The 21,141-nt window shown below is 41.3% G+C and overlaps 1 protein-coding gene across 1 annotated transcript in view; it reads left to right on the top strand.

Moving 5' to 3' along the window:
- Positions 1-21,141, top strand: part of Atp10d (ATPase phospholipid transporting 10D (putative)) — a 65,966-nt gene that overhangs the window by 34,521 nt on the left and 10,304 nt on the right. Inside the window, exons 10-18 of the mRNA XM_042678074.1 lie at positions 233-471; positions 3,169-3,357; positions 5,967-6,576; positions 7,191-7,297; positions 7,656-7,782; positions 10,112-10,296; positions 13,963-14,272; positions 16,523-16,599; positions 17,931-18,056. Of these exons, the coding sequence (XP_042534008.1) occupies positions 233-471; positions 3,169-3,357; positions 5,967-6,576; positions 7,191-7,297; positions 7,656-7,782; positions 10,112-10,296; positions 13,963-14,272; positions 16,523-16,599; positions 17,931-18,056 (1,970 nt within the window). The remainder of the gene's footprint in view (positions 1-232; positions 472-3,168; positions 3,358-5,966; positions 6,577-7,190; positions 7,298-7,655; positions 7,783-10,111; positions 10,297-13,962; positions 14,273-16,522; positions 16,600-17,930; positions 18,057-21,141) is intronic.

Consider the following 21,141-nt stretch of genomic DNA (forward strand, 5'->3'; position numbering starts at 1 on the left):
AAAAGTGTGGGATGTCATGATGGGAAAAAAGGGAATTTCTGTCTTTGTCCAGCTTTCTCAATAAGGTGAGATGTAAGTGTATTAATTTAAGGGTACAGATGGAGCTTTAGGAGGCCAGGTTTGAAAGGAGAGGAGGTGGATGATCACTGATTCTTGAAGTAACTTCCTGACACATTCAGTTGTTAGTTGTTCCTCTCAGATGATGACCCAATGTGATTTTTCTGTTCTTCAGCCAAGAGGCTAGAGTCCTATCTGGAAGCTGTCTCTGACAATGAGGATTGTACAGATGCTCTGAATGGCTCCCTCAGCAATATGGTGACACCAAGAGCCCACGGCTGCAGGACGGTTCACAATGGGCCCTTGGGGAGCAAGCCCTCAAATCAGCTTTCTGGCAGCACTTACGCTGTAGGAAGTGGAGAAGGAGCCAGTGAAGTGCCCCATTCCAGACAGGCTGCTTTCAGTAGCCCCATTGTAAGTGTGAATGCATGTCCATGCGCGTCTCCAACGCATGCTCCAACAACAGCCTTATAGGTATCACAGAGCCCAACACTGCTGCTTTCTTTTCTACGAGACAACACATAATGGCAGTTCAGCATAATGGTGACACACGATAGAAAAGTATAAACTAATAGCACAAACTTTTTAATTATTTAAAACAATAATTCACTGTTGAGAAGTCAGGTGTGTCCTGTCTGAAAAATATATTTCTGATCAGGGATGATAATGTCTGAGTGAAAATGAAAATGGCTGCCTTAATTTAAGGTTCATGGCTCACTCTCAGAACCACCAAAGCATATCAGGATTATCTCAGAGACAGGTAAGTGTGTCTGAGGCCTTGTGATGTCCATAAAAAACCATTTTTTATTACACTGTAATCTGCCTTCTATATTCCTCCAAAACCAGATCCCCATTCCATACCCCAAGAGTATGGACTCCTGTTATGCAGGTGTTGTATTTAGGTAGAAATGTGGAGGTGCGTGGTGACATCAGATAAAGTGCACATGTGAAATTGTTTGTGAGCCACATAACCTGGCTGAAAGTGAGCACATGTCATATAAGAAGGAAGGAAAAGGAACATTACATTACTCATACTGGTCCCATTTCAGCCACTACCTCATTTACATTGCACAACCACCCTGGGAGACAAGTGTTCTTTTTGCCATTATATGGAAGAGGGTAATGAAGCTCGGAGGGTTTAAGTAAACTATCTGAGGTCCCAGTTCATATTCAGTGGAGCTAAGATGGAATCCAAGCTGTCTCATTCCCACCATAAGCTCTTTTCTTATTTTAAATCTTTGCTAACTCTCACCAAACGCCAAGACCTAAGTATCTTCAGGATGTAGTATTACACATTCTCAGTATTTTTGTCTTTTCTCAAAAATCACCTCTCCTGGCTTCTCTGGGGCCAGTTACTCTGTGTCCAGGACTTTCCTGCAGCACAGTGCTTCTTTTCTATAACCTTGACCCAGAGCAGGTAATCCTTCCTGGACTGAGCTTAAATGTTTCTGGATTATAATCCAATTTCTACTATGACACTTTTGTGAAAAGAAGTACTTTCAAGTAAGTCAGAGAAGCACTGTGTTATACAAAATGGCATGCTTTTATTTTTCTTAAGAATAGAACTGATTAGGCAAATCTTTCTTAAAATCCTTAAAAGGGGAGCATGGATGTCAAAAATTATTTGGTGATGTGAAATCTCCTGGAAATACCCTTGCTCATGTCTTGTGTGATATTCCTGGGAAATACTGGCTAGACCTAACAATCTGCTTGTGCTGACTTTTATTTTGAAGATTTTTTTTTACAAGAGTGATAACTTTTTTTTTGTTTGTTTTGTTTTTTTGTTTTTTGGTCTGGTCATGGGGCCTGAACTCTGGGCCTGGGCGCTGTCCCTCAGCTCTTCAGCTCAAGGCTAGCGCTCTACCACTTGAGCCACAGCGCCACTTCCGGCTTTTTTCTTTTTGCTTATGTGGTGCTGAGGAATCGAACCCAGGGCCTCTGGCATGCAAGGCATGCGCTCTACCACTGAGCCACCTTCCCAGCCCCAAGAGTGGTAAATTTTGAAGAACAAAAATATTTTGTTAAAATAATCGAATGTGCAAAGTTGGTGTCTCTTTGGACTTTAAAAATGTTCCTATGCAGCTTATTTTATTTTTGTTTAATCAAATAAACGAGAGGGTTTTTTCCATGGAAAAAAAAATAAAAAAATAAAATAATCGAATGTGGATACTAGCCTCACTTTAAAAAGAAATGGTACTCATTAGTTATTTGGGGGTAAATTTATAGCTAAGGTTTAATTTTGGCAATAAAATACAAAATATATGTATACTTGATGTGTGTGCATATATATATATATATATATATATATACATACATATATGACACTATATTTCAAAGGGAGAAACAATAGTCAACTAGATCTTGGTAGAAAACCATGTTTGTACCTCCCAGTTTAATGATTCAGGTAGTTTCTTTTTTTTTTTTTTTATTGTGAAAATGCTGTACAGAGGGGTTACAATTACATGGGCAAGATAATGAGTACATTTCTTATCAAGCATTGTAGCCTCCTCCTTTGTTTCCCCTTCCCATCCCTTCCAATCCTCCCCCTGCCCCCCCCATCCTCCCCGCTCCCCCCCCTCCCCCACACCAAAGTTGTAAAGTTCGTTTTCGACATAACGACTTGTACATCTCATTGTTGCAATGGGTCCATTTAAACGAATTGTTTTTCCCCTTCCCCTCCACAAATTATAACGCATCAAATACAGTGAAAGCAGGGGTTATACTGTGGGGGAGGGACATACAAAGCAACAAAGAAATAATCTTATAAATGTGTTAGAAACAATCGCATGAAAGAAAAAAGACATTTGAATACATATCTAAGGGTTCATTTCCCTAACATCACCTTATCTGACCTTTTCTGCTTGACTCAGACATATACTAGATATTGCAAATAAGGGAAACCATGGGACCTATGTTTCTTTGGGCTTGGCTTACTTCACTTAATATAATTTTTTCCAAGTCTTTCCATTTCCTAACAAATGGGGCAATGTCAGGTAGTTTCTTAAACATCCAGTAACTAATTATTTTATTTTCCTATTGTCACTTACCGCAGTAGTATACATACATGAACTTCTTATGTTGATAACAACCTTTTGTCTTATTGGCTCATAGGAAACCGATGTGGTCCCAGACACCAGGCTTTTGAACAAATTTAGTCAGATTACGCCTCAGCTCTTTACCCAACTAGATGAGGCCATCCACAGTCCACCCCTGGAGATCTTGTACATCATGGACTTCTTTATTGCATTGGCAATTTGCAACACTGTAGTAGTTTCTGCTCCTAACCAACCACGACAAAAGGTAAAGTCTTCAGCACAAACAAGCCTCATTTCTGCTGGGGAGTGGTTGACGTTGACATGTATCTGTGCTGATCTTGTTTCGCTAAAATAATAATCAGAAGTATATAACACTCAGTCAGTACTTACTTTTGGGCTTTCACTTAACAAGGTCTACGCTTAGTGTTTAGTCCTGCCAGCAACCCTTTGCGCTAAATATACTGTCTGCCATCATGATTTTTGCCCCGATTTTCAGACTCATGTTAAAATATTTGTTCAGGGTCACAAAACCACTTTGTGGGGGAGGTGACCTTGAGCCTAAAAAGTATGTATGGCTCATTGGTTAGTATTATTTGCCTATAGAAGGCAGTTGGTGAAGCTATTCATTTTTGCTTTTATTTCCTTACCAGATAGAAATTTTCTCTGAGACTTTGAGACACCCCCCCCCCAATATTATATGTTTTAAATTAAACAAAATGTAAAGCATTAGATTCATTGTTATAGTTAGTGGTAATTTACCTTTTTCATGTACCAGTTGGGTTAGTTTTATATCAGTCTATCTGAAGTCGAATGTGTATATAATATACCAATATTTACAGTTCTTATCATTTCTTTTTGGTGGCACCAGAGATTGAATTTAGCTCTTTGCACCTGCTAGACAAGCACTCTATCATTCTTTTTGTCCTGTTTTCTTTAGCTTGTTTTCAGATATAGTCTCACACATTTGCCCAACTATCCTTAGATTGTGATCTTCCTCCCTCTACTACGTTACCAGTAGTTGAGATTACATACATACCCTACCATGCTCAGCCCCAAATGTTGGATTTTTAAAGTCTAGTTGCAGCTTTGAATTCATTCCCAATTAAGAAGAAAAGGTTGTTTCAGAAGCTGGTGATTTACCACTTGGCTGTGCTGGCTTCCTGGTATATGATTATTTTCTCTTTTCCACACATCCACTTAAAATTCAATTTGCAATAGAAGCAATTAAATTTTAATTTTCCATCAGATCATTTTCTTTTGGCAACTTCAGGGGTGGTCAACTTTAACATAAAAGTAATTTATTTCCAATTAAGCAGCATTTGATCAGAAACTATTTTTACAAGGTGTTAACTAGAAAGTTGCCCTTTGAAAAGTGATTAGGTAGTTAAAGATGCTTTTTATTTTTTCTATATAATATTTTTAAAATATCTCTTTCTGAACATGATACCTCTTGGTGTTTTCTGTTGCTTTAGTCCCAAAAGATATATTCTACTATCTGAAAGAGAATCTCTGTAGGTATGAATAGTTTTTTGCGTTTTCAAGGTAATGACAGAAAAGCAGTAAATGGTTACTAATTAGAATTCATATGAAATATAGAACCTCACCTGTGATTAGTAGCTTGTATTCTTTTTGTTTTTGAGTTGTGGAGAACTTCGAAAATTGTCCAGAATGAAACCCCCAAGTTATGGTATAGCTAGTCATGTTTTCGGAGAAGCATTGTAGATTTCCTTGACATTTCTGAATAAGCGAATTCTAGACTCAAGCTTTTGTGTGTGTGTGTGTGCCTATACCAGGCCTTGAACCCTCATTCAACTTTCTTGCATATGATTGGTTGTTCTGTAGCTTGAGCCTCCACACCTGCAGTCTAGCATTTTGCTGGGTATTTTAGAGATAGTTCCATGGAATTTTCTGCCTGAACTAACTGGAAACCAAGGCTTCTCAGATTTTAGCTTTTGAGTAAGCCAGGATTAAAGGTGTAAGCGGAGACTGGGCTTTGCTTCTCTTTTCTCTCCTCTCCTCTCCTCTTCTCTTCTTCTTCCTCCTCCTCCTCCCCCTTCCACTCCCCCTCCTCTCCTCCTCCTCCTCGTCGTCCTCCTCCTCCTCCTCCTCCTCCTCTTCTTCTTCTTCTCCTTCTTCCTCCTCCTCCTCCTCCTCCTCCTTCTAATATACACATGGGGCTTGAACTCAGACCCTCTCCCTCTCACTTGGCTCTTTCTTTTTTCAGTCAAGGCTGGTGCTTTACCACTTGAACCACACCTCCATTTTCTTGGCCTTTTATTTAAGTCAAAGTAACAATGTTTTGTAGAATCTATAAAGTAAAAGAAAAATCTATATCCTGTGAACCGTTTGCTTTATTTTTCTCTGATGTTTTAGTATGTATGTTGTCTGTTATTTGTTCCCATATTTTTTCATGTTGTCTTCATAACATTTCCAATATTACCTCTTGGTCTTTATAAAGTTAATATTTCAAAAAAGACGTTTCTTTTTTGTTGTTGAGTTCTTAATTTGTCTACAGTTCTTAAATTGTTATAGGATGCATACAATGAAGATGACTGATTTTTCTGTATTCCAAGTCCTTTCTTTAGGAGAAAGTGGTTCACTGTTAGCATTATATATCTTCTGCTTCATTGTCACATTTTTCTCCCCGCAATACCAGTAGGAATTTATAATACCATTACCCTCACCACGCAGAGCCTCTTCCATGGTGCCTTTCATTTTCATTCATGTTTTCTGTGGCTGCTGTCAGGAAGAAGCAAGCTGCCTGCCAGACATGGGATTCTATCCTGGCCTGATTTTTCCCAGTTGGGCTTCAAAGTTGTGATAAACAACTTTTGATTATACTTACTGAATACCTTTTGGAATTGTCTTTCCTAGATTGGGCTGTCTGCCCTGAGTGCGATGCCCATTAAGTCCTTAGAAGAGATTAAAAACCTCTTCCAGAGATTGTCTGTCCGAAGATCAAGTTCACCCTCTCTGGCCAGTGGGAAAGACCCGCCCTCTGGGGTTCCATGCGCCTTCGTGAGCAGACTCTCTTTCTTCAGTCGAATGAAATTGTCTTCACCGTTGGAGGAAGAGGCTTCTCCAAGCAGTGAGAGCCCCCAGAAAGCTTCTGATGCAGCTTGCTGTACAGACACGGAGGAACACAGCAGCGATGTAGCACTGACCAATGGCCAGGTGGACCCCCTCCCCGGACAGCCCTGGGCCTCCGACCTGTGCTATGAGGCGGAGAGCCCAGACGAGGCAGCCTTAGTGTATGCTGCCAGAGCTTACCAATGCACTTTGCAGTCTCGGACTCCGGAGCGGATCATGGTAGACTTCGCTGCTTTGGGACCATTAACATTTCAGCTCCTGCACATCCTGCCCTTTGACTCAGTAAGGAAAAGGATGTCTGTGGTGGTCCGGCACCCGCTTTCCAACCAGGTTGTGGTGTACACGAAGGGTGCCGATTCTGTCATCATGACGCTGCTCTCTGGAGCTTCTCCAGGTGGGTTCCAACCGGGTGGAGAGGGGAGGGACAGGTCGGCCTGGGAGATTCAGAGGCCTTTCTCAGTGGCTCTGCAAGGCTACTATTGGGCATGGAGTGGGGGAGAGGGGAGGTTGTTCACATCTGCCTGGGATTTAGTGAGAAGGCAAATACCTGTGGGCCTACACAGGCCTGGTTTCTAACCCGGACTTCATGATCACTTGTGCCTTGAGAAAGTTACCTAACCATTGAGTGTCTGTGTGTTCTGAAAGCTGGTATTATGAACTCTCCTCTGTAAGGCTCCCAGGAGCTGTCCTGTTATACTGTGGGCAATGTATGAGGAACCTCTAGCCAAGTACTTGTCACCAGGTGTCTGCTCAAGCGATGACAGCCAACATTGCAGTCCTTGTTATTGTTGCTCCTGACAGTATGGAAACTGCGAAGGAAAAAAAAATCAAGGGAGACAGTCATTTCTGAAGTGTTTCTTTTGTAGATGTATGGAGCGGATTCCAAACAAGAAGGGTATTTTTTTTTTAAATTGTGGATTAGGCTTTGGTCGTTTTTCTAAAAAATAAAATATGTGTCTCTAATTGGGCAGACTGGCAGGAATATTAGTGTATTATCCCTTATTTCAGATGGAGCCAACGAGGAAAAGCAGCAGGTGGTAATAAGGGAGAAAACCCAGAAGCACTTGGACGACTATGCCAAGCGAGGGCTACGCACTTTATGTATAGCAAAGAAGGTGAATTACCTACAGCACCCATCTTTTGTGCTCTTTCCCTTGTTTAGCCTTCATTTAATTAAGTAGATTAACTTAACTCACTTTCACCATAGATATGGCCTAGAACTTTCCCTAATATACTGAGCTAACCGTCAGGCCCATCTATAGTCTGTCACGCTACTCTGGTCACCAGGTGTGGGGAGCTGTGTCCATCCAGGTGAGCAGAGGGCATGCACCTGGTGTGACTTCCCGGAGGGAGAAATAAATACCCTCAAGCAAGTTGATGGCCTGGTAATTTTCCAGCCTCCAAGTCCCGAGCCCTGGTAGGATTCTACAAGACTATATGGCTTGTTTCAAATCTGGTTCCTTCCTTTCACAGGTCATGAGTGACACCGAGTATGCGGAGTGGTTGAGGAGCCATTTTTTAGCTGAAACCAGTATTGACAACCGGGAAGAATTACTCATAGAATCTGCCATGAGATTGGAGAATCAGCTAACATTACTGGGTAGGTAGATTGTTGTGTTGTGCTGTATAGGTTGAAGAAATCGGTTCAACAGTGATTATCTCTAACTACAATATTCACCACTTTAATCTAGTATACATTTGTGATTTGCCTGTCTGTCTACCCTGCTTCCAATCAGTCCTGGTTTGTTTTGTTGTTTTTGTTGTTATTGGGGCTTGAACTCAGGACCTGAGCACTGTTCCTGAGTTTCTTTTGCTCAGGGCTAGCTCTTCAGTGCTCGAGCCTTGGCTCTACTTCCAGTTTTCTGATAGTTTATTGGAGTTAAGAATCTTCAGAGTTTCCTACCCAGGCTGGCTTTGAACTTCGATCCTCAAATTTCAGCCTCCTGAGTAGCTCCGATTGCAAGCTTGAATCACTGGTACTTGTCTTGTTCTTCTCTGTTTTTCACTGCACTGAACTAGACTAAATTTTGTGATAGGATCAGGGTAGTCATTCTTAGTAGATTGCTTAAAACCTCTGCCCCTACATGGAGTACAGAGTTTGAATTCAGGATTAGGGTAGTCAAAGAGTAGATCACTTAAAACCTCTGCCCCTAACATAGAGTACAGAGTTTGAGTACAGGATTAGCTGAAGTTTCTTGCCAGGCATGTAGTCTTTTTCAATTCTCACAACCAATCTCCATCTCATTAAGAAAAGCAGTTCAATGACTGTTTCGAGGTCACATGTGAGTAACTGTCAGAGTTAGTTACTAACCATGCGTGGAACTCACGGTACCTGGCTCCAGGGTCTGTGTTCTTTCTGCACCTGGAATCGACTTAAAGAAACCTATTTTTCTTCTCTGCCTCTCTAATTCTCTTCCAGAATTTCAGAACACTTATGTCAGGTTGAGCTGCACCTTAGATTCATCTAGAGAGTTTAATCAATATTCTATCCCCAGAGTCTGTGATTATGTTAGGCTGGTGTGTAGCCTGAATACTGGAATTGTTAAAAGCTTCCTGAATTGAAGGAGATAATCAAGTTTGGGAGCCCATGGAAGGGCATGGAGATAGATTCTACCATAAGCACTGAAACACCAAGAGACCAACTTCCCGCCGTATTGCAGTTCTAAAAATAAAATTAAAATGGATAGTGGGTTTAATGCCTATGACATTTGGCAGCAAAATCAGACTTTGTTTGATGTAACACTACATTTGATATAACATTACAAAATAGGGCATATGTACCATCTTACCTGTGTGTGTGTGTGTGTGTGTGAGAGAGAGAGAGAGAGAGAGAGAGAGAGAGAGTGTGTTCAGGGACTTGAACTCAGGGCCTGGGTGCTGTCCTTGACCTTTTGTGCTAAAGGCTAGCACTGTACCACTTGAGTACCACAGCTCCACTTCTGGCTTTTTGGGTTGTTAATTGGAAATAAGAATCTCACAGAACTGTTTTTGCCTGAGCTATCTTCAAACTGCAATCCTCAGATCTCAGCCTCCTGAGTAGCTAGGATTATAGTCTTGAGCCACTGATGCCTGGCCCTTACTACCTTTTGAAACCTGTTAACCTTTTGAGTTCCAGGACACTCCTGGGTCCCATTATTTTAGAAAATGAAATGATAGACATATTATGAAAGAACATTGTATAAATACTACATCTTATTGGCGAGAACATTCTTTGAAAACTTACTCTTATCTTTGTATCATAGAATTATAAAATGTATAGTGCAAGACCACATAAATATTTAAATAATACCTTTGAATCTGCAGATATTTATACCTATCTAGCCAAAAAGAGAATAAGCAAGTTTGATGAACTTTGACCTTCCCTCCCAAAATATTATTTTGCATTTAACTTTTGTCTGGATCTTCATGCCTTTGGATTGCTGGAAACTACTGGAAAAGTTTGTATAATTCAGGACTGAGTTGGCTAATGAATAAAATTCCTCCTCAACATCCTCCTCTTCCTCCTTCCCTGCCTCTTTTTTCTTTTCCTTCTTCATCCCTGTAATTTTGTGTGTGTATGTGTGTGTGTGTGTCTGTGTGTGTGTGTGTCTGTGTGTCTGTGTGTCTGTGTATGTGTATGATTATACTGGGGCTGGAACTCATGGCCTGGGCACTGTCCCTGAGCTCTTTTGCTCAAAGCTAGTTCTCTACCACTTGAGCCGTAGCTCCACTTGTGGCTTTTAATAAGAAATAAGAATCTCCTAGATTTTTTTTTCCTGCCCAGGCTATCTTCAAACTTGCATTCTCAGATCTCAGCCTCTGGAATAGCTAGGATTACAGGGACAAACCACCCATTACCTGGCTTAATGAACAGGATTTAATTATAGACTAGAGGAGCTTAAGCCTGCTTCGGTTTCTTAAAGACCTTGTTTCACTTTGGTTGTCTCAAGGAGCTACTGGCATTGAAGACCGTCTGCAGGAGGGAGTCCCGGAGTCTATAGAAGCCCTTCACCAAGCTGGCATTAAGATCTGGATGCTGACAGGAGACAAGCAGGAGACAGCTGTCAACATAGCTCATGCATGCAGACTCCTGAAGCCCGAAGACAAGCTCTTTATCCTCAATACCCAGAGCAAAGTAGGTATAATGAGATTGAACCAGTCTTTTTGTTTTTAAGCCATTGGAGCATTTGGAATTAGACATATGTAAGAAAGAAAAGCTGATAATCTTTAGCTTTTTGATATTTGTTCAGCCAGCAATCAGTGACAGAGCTCATATTTGGGAGGATGCCATAGTTTTCCTAAAGACTTGTGGAATAATCATCATGGCTGAAAAAGTTAAAGAAGGCTTTCTCTGCATTATGTAATTAATTTTTTTGTCTATCTCTACTCTCGATTACCAAGTATTTGACAAGCTAGCCCCAAATGACGTACATATCTTGAGACAGAAATCAGTAAATAGACTTTTTTTTAACAAGAAATAAAAGTAGTCGCTCAGAACAATCATGCCCTCTAGTGATAATTTCTCTCTAGTGAGGGGAAATAATAGTTTCTATTGCAGTCAGATAAATAAGTATTTTTAAGAGAAATGAAAATAGGCTCACAGCCTGATAGTGCGCTCTAGTGGTAACTTTTAGGTACTGCTCCTGAGAATATCAAACATGGGAAGAAATGCTTAAAACAGATATGTTGTTTTTAAAGGAGAAAGAGTTTAAGAGACTTGCGTGTAACCTATTTTTCTCTGGCTTTCTCTCCTGCTAACCTCTTCCATAAGTGTCCCAGTCAATTTTACATGAGCATATTATTTTTCTCAGAAGATGCCGACTATACTTAGAGCAGTATTGTCCAAGACCTGTGCATGTTCCTTTTTCCTGAGAAGTCTTCCTCTTTTTCCCTCAGTAGTGGGATTTAACCATTTGGCATCATTTTGGTGCATCAGCCTGTCTTGATTGTCCTAATGGATCTCATCTTGAGCTTGCGTCCAGGCTACCACAGTTGGCTAGCTATGATTCTATGGTCAGGCTTCCATCAGGACTTGGCTACATGGTATCTTTTGAGGAAAGAGAGTTGTCCTTATTCAGTAGAGCGTGGCTTTTTCTTTATAGCTGAATGTTCCAGGAGCAAATAATCACAACCACAGCTAGGACCCTGTACTAGAAAGAGGCTGAGTCCATGAAAATACTGGTCATGTTAGTCACTGAGAAAGGATAAGGCCTGAGTAGCTGGCAAATGCATGGCCTGCCACTACCAACGCATGGGACTTCAGGACGCTAAGCCCCTTCCTGAACCTCTCCTTCCCTATCTATCATGTGAGAGTTAGCCAGAGTCATGGGTAGCTGGGGGTGTTATGTGAAGCATTGTAAAGTGCTTTCCAGTGGCATCTCATATATCAGAGAGGGTCACTGAGCATGAAATAAAAGTAATCAATGATGGTGTCTACATTTGATTCCCAGTTTTTTTTAAACATGAGAAAGTTCTTACGTTATCTTAATTATATTACATTATTAAGCAAACAATACAGAAAACTATTTTGTGATGGAGAGAAACTGTGGTTTGAGTTAGGACTTTATGCTGTCTAGGCAAAGGCCTATTGCTTGAGGCACACTTCCGGCCCTTTTCGTTGTGATTGTTTGACATGGAATCTTTAATTTTTTTTTTACCCAGACTGGCCTGGACAGCAATCCTATTTTATACTTCTTGCCATAACTGTAATGACAGGTGCCTACTACTATGCCCAGCTTCCTTCCTTCCTTCCTTCCTTCCTTCCTTCCTTCCTTCCTTCCTTCCTTCCTTCCTTCCTTCCTTCCTTCCTTCTTCCTTCCTTCCTTCCTTTCTTTCTTTCTTTCTATCTTTCTTGTTTTTGGTCAGTTGTGGGGCTTGAACTCTGGGCTTGGGCACTGTCCCTCAGCTCTTCAGCTCAAGGTGAGTGCTCTACCTCTTGAGCTACAGCACTACTTTCAGTTTTCTGGTGGGTTATTGATGATAAGAGCCTCATGGACTTTGTTGCTCTGGCTGGCTTTGAACTGCGATCCTCAGATCTCAGCCCCCTGAGTAGCTAGGATTACAAGCATGAGCCACTAGCGCCCAGCGTCAGCTGTTCTTGAAGATGGAGTTTCATAAACATATCACCCAGGCTGGCCTCAAACTGGAACCTTCTTGATCTATGTATCCTGAGTAGCTAGATGCCACTACAGTACCGGTGCTGGCTCAGAAAACTTAAAAAGATAACAACTGGATAATTCTTTGTCAGAAAAAGAAAACTTCTGCTGTCACTTTGAATGTTCTTCTAGAACATTCCCGGAACCAGAGGAACCTGGTTCCTGGAGAGCCAGGTATATTGTTGCATGCCCGATGTGCCTAACAGCCCTCACACATCCCAGGTGAAATGTTGCTGTGTCTGTGGAGACAGATTAGGTGAATGGTCTGTTGCCCATTTTGGAATCAGAGTGTAGTATCATCATTTAGGTCAATTATATAACTCCACCCCCTTGTACCTAAGGGTACTATTGCCCCTCAGGGGACACTTGGCAGTGTCTGGAGATAGTCTAGTAAATTCTCAGCTGGGGAAAGGAGGACTGCTAGTGTGTATCTTCTTGGTAGACAGATCACGATGCTAAATATTCTATAAGGCACAGCACAGCGCCCCAGGACTGAGGACTTTCTGATCCACATGTGACTGCCAGCCTTGAGCAATTCTGCCTTAGGCTGTTTCATTTGTATGAAATAATAGATATTACAATGAAGAAAGGCCAGTTAGGTCTCTGGCATGGTTGCACCTGTTCTTTATCTTTCAAAATACTTCTTTGCTGCTTCTTGTTTCTTTTTCTGTTTTTCATTCTTAGATAGGTTTTTTTGAAAAAAAAATTAACTACGTTTATTTTTAACTGGGCCCTAAAGCATAAAAATTTTTACCTATTAATGGCGTGCCATGTAAAGTTGCAATACATCCATACTTCATCTAATATCTAAATCAGATTAAGCCCATCTGTTTCCTCAGCCATTTGCCATTCTTTATGGTCCAAACTATTAAAACTATTTCTTCTAGCTTTTAATCTATTGATTCAGAGGTGTTTCTAATCAATCAAATCAGTATGATTATGAAATTTATTTACAAACAATTTAGGTTGGAAGACATTGAAAGCTACTAGTTTAAGAGCACTGAATAGCAACTGTACATAACATTATTTGCTATTAATTGCTATTCCACATGCTTCCATGCTTTCCAGATAACCCAATATAATACAGTGAATACCATTTAGTTGAGTTCTCCAGATAACCCAATATAATACAGTGAATACCATTTAGTTGAGTTCTCCAGATAACCCAATATAATACAGTGAATACCATTTAGTTGAGTTCTCCAGATAACCCAATATAATACAGTGAATACCATTTAGTTGAGTTCTCCAGATAACCCAATATAATACAGTGATTACCATTTAGTTGAGTTCTATCAATGGAGACTCAGTCACTGGTGTTTAAATGTCTTCCCCATTTTCCCATCACTACCTCTCAGGCCCCTCATCTTAGTTAAAAAAGGACCTGACTGTCATGGAGCCTAATTTGTCACTTAGTGAATTGCTTTTGGAACCTTGGATGGAATGTCTGAAATCATGTCTGTCCATGTCCATCAACTTTTGCTCCTAGGCTTGCAAAAGTGTAGCTACTTCCAAACCTTACATGGTTTCCAATCTAATGGAAGTGCCCTTCCTTCATCAGCTTACTAAGAAATGGCAGTGAAAAGCTGAGCTGGCTCTCCAATACCTCCCCAAGGCTAACAATCTGTGTCTCCTCTTGGTTCAAGGATGCCTGTGAAAGGCTGATGAGCACCATCTTGAAAGAACTTCAGAAGAAAGCTCCAGCTTCTACAGAGCAACCATCATTAAATCAAGCTTTCCCTCGGCCTGCTGTACCTCAGGACTCAGGGCCACGGGCAGGACTTATTATCACTGGAAAGACCCTGGAGTTTGCCCTGCAGGAGAGTCTGCGCAGGCCCTTCCTGGAGCTGACTGCCTGGTGCCATGCTGTGGTGTGCTGCCGCGCCACGCCCCTGCAGAAAAGCGAGGTGGTGAAATTGGTTCGCAGCCACCTGCAGGTGATGACCCTGGCCATCGGTGAGTGGGAGTATAAACCAAGCCTTCCGCCCCTCCAGTCTCACAGAACCCAGAGGCTGATCCTCTGTCTGTCCTTCTTCTCCATCTGTGTGCATGTCTTCCTTTTCCTCCTGCTTTCCCTCTGTCCACCTTTGCTCCCTCCCCCATCCCTCCATTCCTTTGCCTATGTTAAATGTAGGCAATGTAGGCCGTGAGCCTGGATGCAGAAAACCAGACTCTTGGGGGAAATATTGCATCCCAGGACTGAAAAACGAATCCAAGAGTTCTTTCAATAGGGAAGTTAAATTCAGGGACGTGAACAACCCATTTATTTGTCTATCCAACATTGAGTGTCTTCTTTGTGCTAGGCTTTTTTTTTTTTCTACACAAGGATGATCCAACAAAATACCTTTCTTAAGCCTGCATCAAATTAGGGAGCAGACAGTAGAACAAACAGAAAGTACACATGGATGATACTAGAGAATGATAAATACTGATTTGTTGATTTTTATGTTTTTTATTATAAAAATAATATACAGAGGGGTTACAGTTACATGAGTAAGGTAGTGAATACATTTCCTATCTAGCATTGATACCTCCTCCTTTGTTTTTCCCCTACCATCCCTTCCCTCCCCACCTCCCCAAGTCCCCCCAAGGCGGAGCAAGATTAAGTGTGGAACATTGGGGAAAGTGGAAAGGGCTGCTTGCCATTTACAATTCAGTTTTAGGAAGTGATACTGTGGCTGTAAATGGTAGAGTACTAGCTTTGAGTGAAAAAGCACGGGACAGCTCGAAGTTCAAGCTCCACAACCAACAACCAACCAATCAATCAACCAATAAATTCAGTTTTAGGGCAGAGACATGGAAGAAATGATAGGAAGCCATGGGAGATCTACGGGTCCACATTCCTGGTAGACTGGACAGCAAAAGTTGAAAGCCATGAAGGGCACTGTGCTTGGTCCAAAGAAGATTGGGGCAGGGCAGACTTTCCTGCAGGATAGTGAGTAGTAGATTAGCAGGTAGCCAGATCATATGGTGTCTTGAAGGCCATGATTTTTGCTTAGTCTGAAGACTCTTTTCAGGAGAAGTGAGGGTTTAGAAGCATTGTAATGTCTCGTGTGTGAAAAATACATGTTGGACCGCAGAGATATAGGTAAAGAGGTCAATCAGTGGTAGTCTATGGAAATAATCCAGACCACAGCAAGGCCTGGGTGGGAGCAGGTAGGGCGGTGAGAAGTGGCCAGACAAGGAACATGGCTTGAAGAATTCACTGGCACCTTTGGCTGTTTGGCACCTTTGTTATATGAGAGAAGGAACAGTCAAAGGGGATGCCAGAGTTTTGTCTAAGCATAGAAATATGGAACTACCATTTACCACGTTGGAAATGGAATAAAGATTTGGGTCCTACATTAACCTCATTAGATGTCTAAGTAATCATATGAAGTACACAACTAGAATAAAAGTTGGAAAGTTAGCAGTGAGGAATGGGCTAGAGATAGAAATCTGTGAGCCTATGACTAGTGACTGTGAGAGGTTTGATGCTAGGCTATAAAAACCATTAACGGATGTGAATAAATAGAGAGCATAGTATGAGAAGACACTTGGAAATACTTCAGCATTTGCATGAGGTAGGGTAGAATTGTGTTCAGTTGTCTTGTGGAATAAACATATCAATGAACTAATTATCCAAGCCCCCATACTAAGGTTATCTTGAAGCTGTAATCTCTGAGCTTTTTAATTACATTGTTAGATTGCTGCAAGTGCCGACCTTTGAATCAATCCTTGAGGCCAGGGTAGAGAAGATGTTTTCCATCCATAAATATAGATGTTTGGCTTCATCCTAATAAACCAGATAGGCTCAAAAGCTCCCAAATCATCAAAATACCATGATTAGAAAACAGGTGAATTTGCCACTCAGACCTTTAGCATATAGCCACAAAACCTGGTGCATATGAAGAATTAAAATCCAGCAAAGCAAGTTGAGGACAGAATAGTATAAACAGAGAAACCACCAGGTCTAGCTGAGACTTGGAGGTAGTGTTGGTAGAATGGAGAAAGGGAGACTTAGTCTGGGTAGGCACCGTAGCAGGACTTTAAGACAGGAAGTTAATCCCACTGGCAATGGGATGCCACGTTCAGTTTCTGCTTCAGTAGCTTCCAAGTCTCTAAAAAATGGGATAAACCTTGGGAGGTTTAGCTGGTCCCTTGAGCAGCCCCTAAACTTTTACAGCTCTTTACTCCTTTCCTCTCTTTCTCATCTTCCTCCCAAAGGTGATGGTGCCAATGATGTTAGCATGATACAAGTGGCAGACATCGGGATAGGGGTCTCCGGTCAAGAAGGCATGCAGGTGAGCAGATGTCTGTACCCACCCATGATCTTGACCTGCCCCTTGAAGGCAACCTTCTCCCTGGCAGAATCACTATGGCAAAATGAGGCTGGGTATGGTTAGCTAGGAGTAAGAGACAGGACCTTTACCCACTCCTTCACTGGTTACTTCCTGGGTAAATATTATTCTATTTTTCTGGATAATTTTAAGGAATATTAATAAGTGAATGATGAAGTATATTTATTAATTTCTTGTGCCAGTCCTGGGGCTGAGTGCTGTCCCTGAATTTTTGTGGTCGAAGGACACCACTCTACCTCTTGAGCCACAGTGCTACTTCTAGCTTTCTGGTGGTTTATTGGAGATAACAGTCTCACAGATTTTCATGCCCAGGCTGGCTTTGAACCACGATCTTCAGATCTCAGCCTCCTGAGGAGCTAGGATTACAGGTGTGAGCCACTGGTGCCCGGCCTAGGAAATCATTTTGTAGCTCTGCAGTAATATTTTTTGAAAATTGTGATTCTGGAGAGAATTACTAGGGTTTGAATAAAAGATACACAGATAAAAAGAGAAGGGACAATAAGATTAGGGAGGGTGGGGGGGGAGCAAAGGGCAGAAAAGACGAGAGAATAAGAATGAAGTCAGAGTATCCTATTTGCTCTGTGTGTGTGTGTGTGTGTGTGTGTGTGTGTGTGTGTGTGTGTGTGTGTGTGTATGTGTGTATGTGTGTGGGGGGGGGCGGGTAAATGCTAGTAGAAAAAAATCTAGAATACAAAACTTAGGGCTCCCCAAGAATTAGAGAGGATGATTTGATAGAAGTTGACAGATTCAGCTACTTCTTTGCCTGACACGTTACACAAAGTAATGTGGAGTCAGGACTGCCCTCCTGAGAAGCAAAAGCATCTTATAGTACAGAAGACAGTTCTTGCTGAAGGACCTGCTTTTGGGGGGCAAGTCCGTTTGCTAAAGTTACATCATAAGTACCAACCAAAGTGAAATCTCATTTTAGTTGACCATATTAGAGGTGAATAGTAATGCCAGGGAACCTATTAAGGCTCTGTGTTTGGGGGCTTTTACTGTTGCTGTTCTGTGTGTGTGTGTGTGTGTGTGTGTCTGTGTGTGTGTCTGTGTGTGTGTGTGTGTGTGTCTGTGTTTCTGTGTGTCTGTGTCTGTCTGTGTGTGTGCACATATGTGTATCTGTGTGTGTGTGTGTGTGTGTGTGTGTGTGTGTGTGTGTGTATTCTCTTTCCGGATCTACTTGGACGGAAGAGCTGGCTGTTTGTGTGTCATGATCAGGATGTCTCTGCTGAATATTCTGTCACTCAGGGTAGCCTTCTCTCCCCATTGCCCGGCAGGCTGTGATGGCCAGTGACTTCGCCATTTCTCAGTTCAGACATCTCAGCAAGCTCCTTCTCGTGCATGGGCACTGGTGTTACACACGACTTTCCAACATGATTCTCTATTTTTTCTACAAGAATGTGGTATGTAACTGTAGAGAATTTGAACCTCCCCCTTCCAGCCTTTCAATTCTGTGTTACGTTGGAGACAAAGAAGTGTTCTAGTCTAAGCTCACATTGATTTATAAGTGTTTTTGGAACTGCCAGGAGCAGTCTTGTGTCTTTCCAGAAATAATATGGGAGTGTGTGTGTGTGTGTGTGTGTGTGTGTGTGTGTGCGAGAGAGAGAGTGTCTGTGTGTGTGTTTAAACTGTTGACAGCAAATTACTAGGCCTGTCCATTTGCTAACATTTTTTCTCCCTATGCATTTAAATTCAATTAAGTCCTGTCTGGTTCACTTAAAATCCAATTTTTGACCTTCCACAAAAAGATTATGACAAGCAGAATTATGAAATGTGTAATGCTTTTAGTAGAAAATGAAAAAGCTTTACTTCCATTTTACTGGAGATAGAAAAAAATGCCTGTTACCAACCTGACATCTCCTGTGGTCTATTGAGGACAGATAGAGATGAAAACCTAAGATAATGTCAGCCAGCAGTTGGATAGCACTTGTGACTGTAAGAGTTTTCTATCTAGCTTATAAAACCTATTTGTACTTGGTAAACACTTTTTGTGGTAAGAACAGAACTTTACTTCGATTATGCTACTTCTAAATGCACAGAATTTGACTATTTCTCTTCTAACTAGATGTTCTAACTTCTAATCTTCAGCCTATTGTATAAATTTAGATTTCTCTCAACATATCAGTCAATAAGTACAATGCATCTTGATCATTATCACTGCTTTTTTTGTTCTCCCCCATCCCTCCGAAACCAACATCTCCCCACAATTATCCTAGTTTCATAGGATATGCATTAAATATGATGATTGCATTCTACTCCCTCCCTCTCTTCCTCCTCCCCACCCCCACACCCTTGACCTCTTTCTGGCCACCCCACACACATCTCAAGTACCAGCTTCCTGATATTCATTTTGTTGGACTGTGTATTCGTTTTTCTAAGAAATTAGACTGTTTGAATTCTCCCCTGCTTACTTACTTTGGTTAGTCCATGTGTGTATACTTGCAAATGACTTCCCTATGTGTTTACTTGTATATTTATAAATTATGGGAGAAAGCATGTATCCTTTGTCTCTTTGGGCCTGATTTATTTCACTTAACATTCCTTTTCCATATCCATACATTTCTTTGCAAATGATGGGTAAAATTCCCTTATATATACACATATACATATATACATATATATGTATATATATATACATACACACGCGCACACACACACACACACACATATATTACATTTTCTTGATCTATTTGTCCATTGAAGGGCATCTGGGTTGTTTTCATACTTTGGCTATGGTGAATAGTGCAGCAACGAACATGTTGTGCAAGTGCCTTTATTGTATCTTGATTTGTATTCTATTGGATAAATGCCCAAGCATGGAATTGCTGCATCATAGTGTAGGATAATTCTGTTTAGTTTTTAAAAGAACTTCCAAACTGTTTTCCAGAGTAATTGAACAAGTTTACATTCTCATCAACAGGGTATTAAGGTTCTTGTTCCCCCACAGCCATGCTAGCATTTTTTGTTGTTTGCATTCTCTTTCTTTCTTTTCTTTCTTTCTTTCTTTTCTTTCTTTCTTTCTTTCTTTCTTTCTTTCTTTCTTTCTTTCTTTCTTTCTTTCTTTCTTTCTTTCTTTCTTTCTTTCTTTCTTTCTTTCTTTCTTTCTTTCTTTCTTTTTGTCTGTCATGGGTCTTGAACTCTGAGCTCTTCATCTCAAGGCTAGCACTCTACCACTTGAGCCACAGCACCACTTCTGGGTTTCTGGTGGTTAATTGGAGATAAGAGTCTCACAGACTTTCCTGCCTGGGCTGGCTTTGAAAACGAGATCCTCAGATATCAGCCTCCTGAGTTGCTAGGATTATAGGCATGAGCCACCAGCACCTGGAACTGTTTGTATTCTTGATGATAGCTATTCTAAGTGGAATAAGATGGAATCCCAGTGTTGTTTTGACTTGCATTTCCTTAATGGCCAGAAATGTGGGGCATTTCTTCATATATCTATTGGGCATTTTTTACCTCTTCTTCTGAGGAGTCTCTAGCTTGTACAATTACTCTTTAATTTGATCTTGACACTAAATCTTAAGATGGTATAAGTTTCATTTTATATAGGAAGAAACCATAATTCTGAGAAGTTGGAGAAGAGACTTAAAGTCAAGGAATCAATAGAAAGCATCTCTAGGCCTTGATGCAAAATTCTTGAACCTAAGTCCAGTGTTCTTTTCTGCTCCACTTGAGAGCAAAGAGCTTTATCTCTATTGGGCTTAGTTTGAGGTACAATACTGTAAGAAACCATGGAAGATGTGGGTGGCTGGCCTTTGGGGCAGCCAGTGATCCATGTTTGCCAGGCTTAGCATGAGAGCCCCATGGCCTAGGGAACCTGTCCTTCCCAAGGAAGCTGGACAGTTGGCCACCTTGCTGACACTTGACCCATATCACCACGAAGAAATACTGTTGACCATTCTTTGTCAGGAACTGGGCTGTGTTCTCTTCACTCTGCCACTTAATAGCTGAGTCTGTAAGTCTCAGGCAAGTCCCTGAGTCCCTCTGGGCCTCAGTGTCTTAGTCTATTCAAGATACTATAACAAAATCCCATAGCTGGGTGGCTCATAAACCACAAGAGTTTATTTCTTACATATCTGGAGGCTGGAAGTCTGAGATCGGGGTGCCAACATTGTGGCTATCTGGTGAGGACCCTAACATTTTGGTGGTATGCTCTTATGGGAAAGGGGAACAAGGGTTAATCCTATCCCTGAGGGCTTGAAAGTGAGTATCAACTTACTTCCCAATGATCCCATCCCCAAAAGCCATCACAAATTGGGGATTGAGATGAATTTTGAGACGTGCACAAATGTTAGTCCATTATACTCATTTTCCTCATCTGTAAGGTGGGAACATTAGCAATTCCCACATAGTTATGATTCAGTGGATGGCTTGTGCAGCACTTAAAGCTGTTTCAGCCTCACCTAGTATGTGGTATGCGTGTGTGTGTGTGTGTGTGTGTGTGTGTGTGTGTGTGTGTGTGTGTGTGTGTGTGTGTAGGGGAAATTC

Source organism: Dipodomys spectabilis, unplaced genomic scaffold (genome assembly GCF_019054845.1).
Source record: "Dipodomys spectabilis isolate Male_0828 unplaced genomic scaffold, ASM1905484v1 ptg000043l, whole genome shotgun sequence".
Taxonomy (NCBI): domain Eukaryota; kingdom Metazoa; phylum Chordata; class Mammalia; order Rodentia; family Heteromyidae; genus Dipodomys; species Dipodomys spectabilis.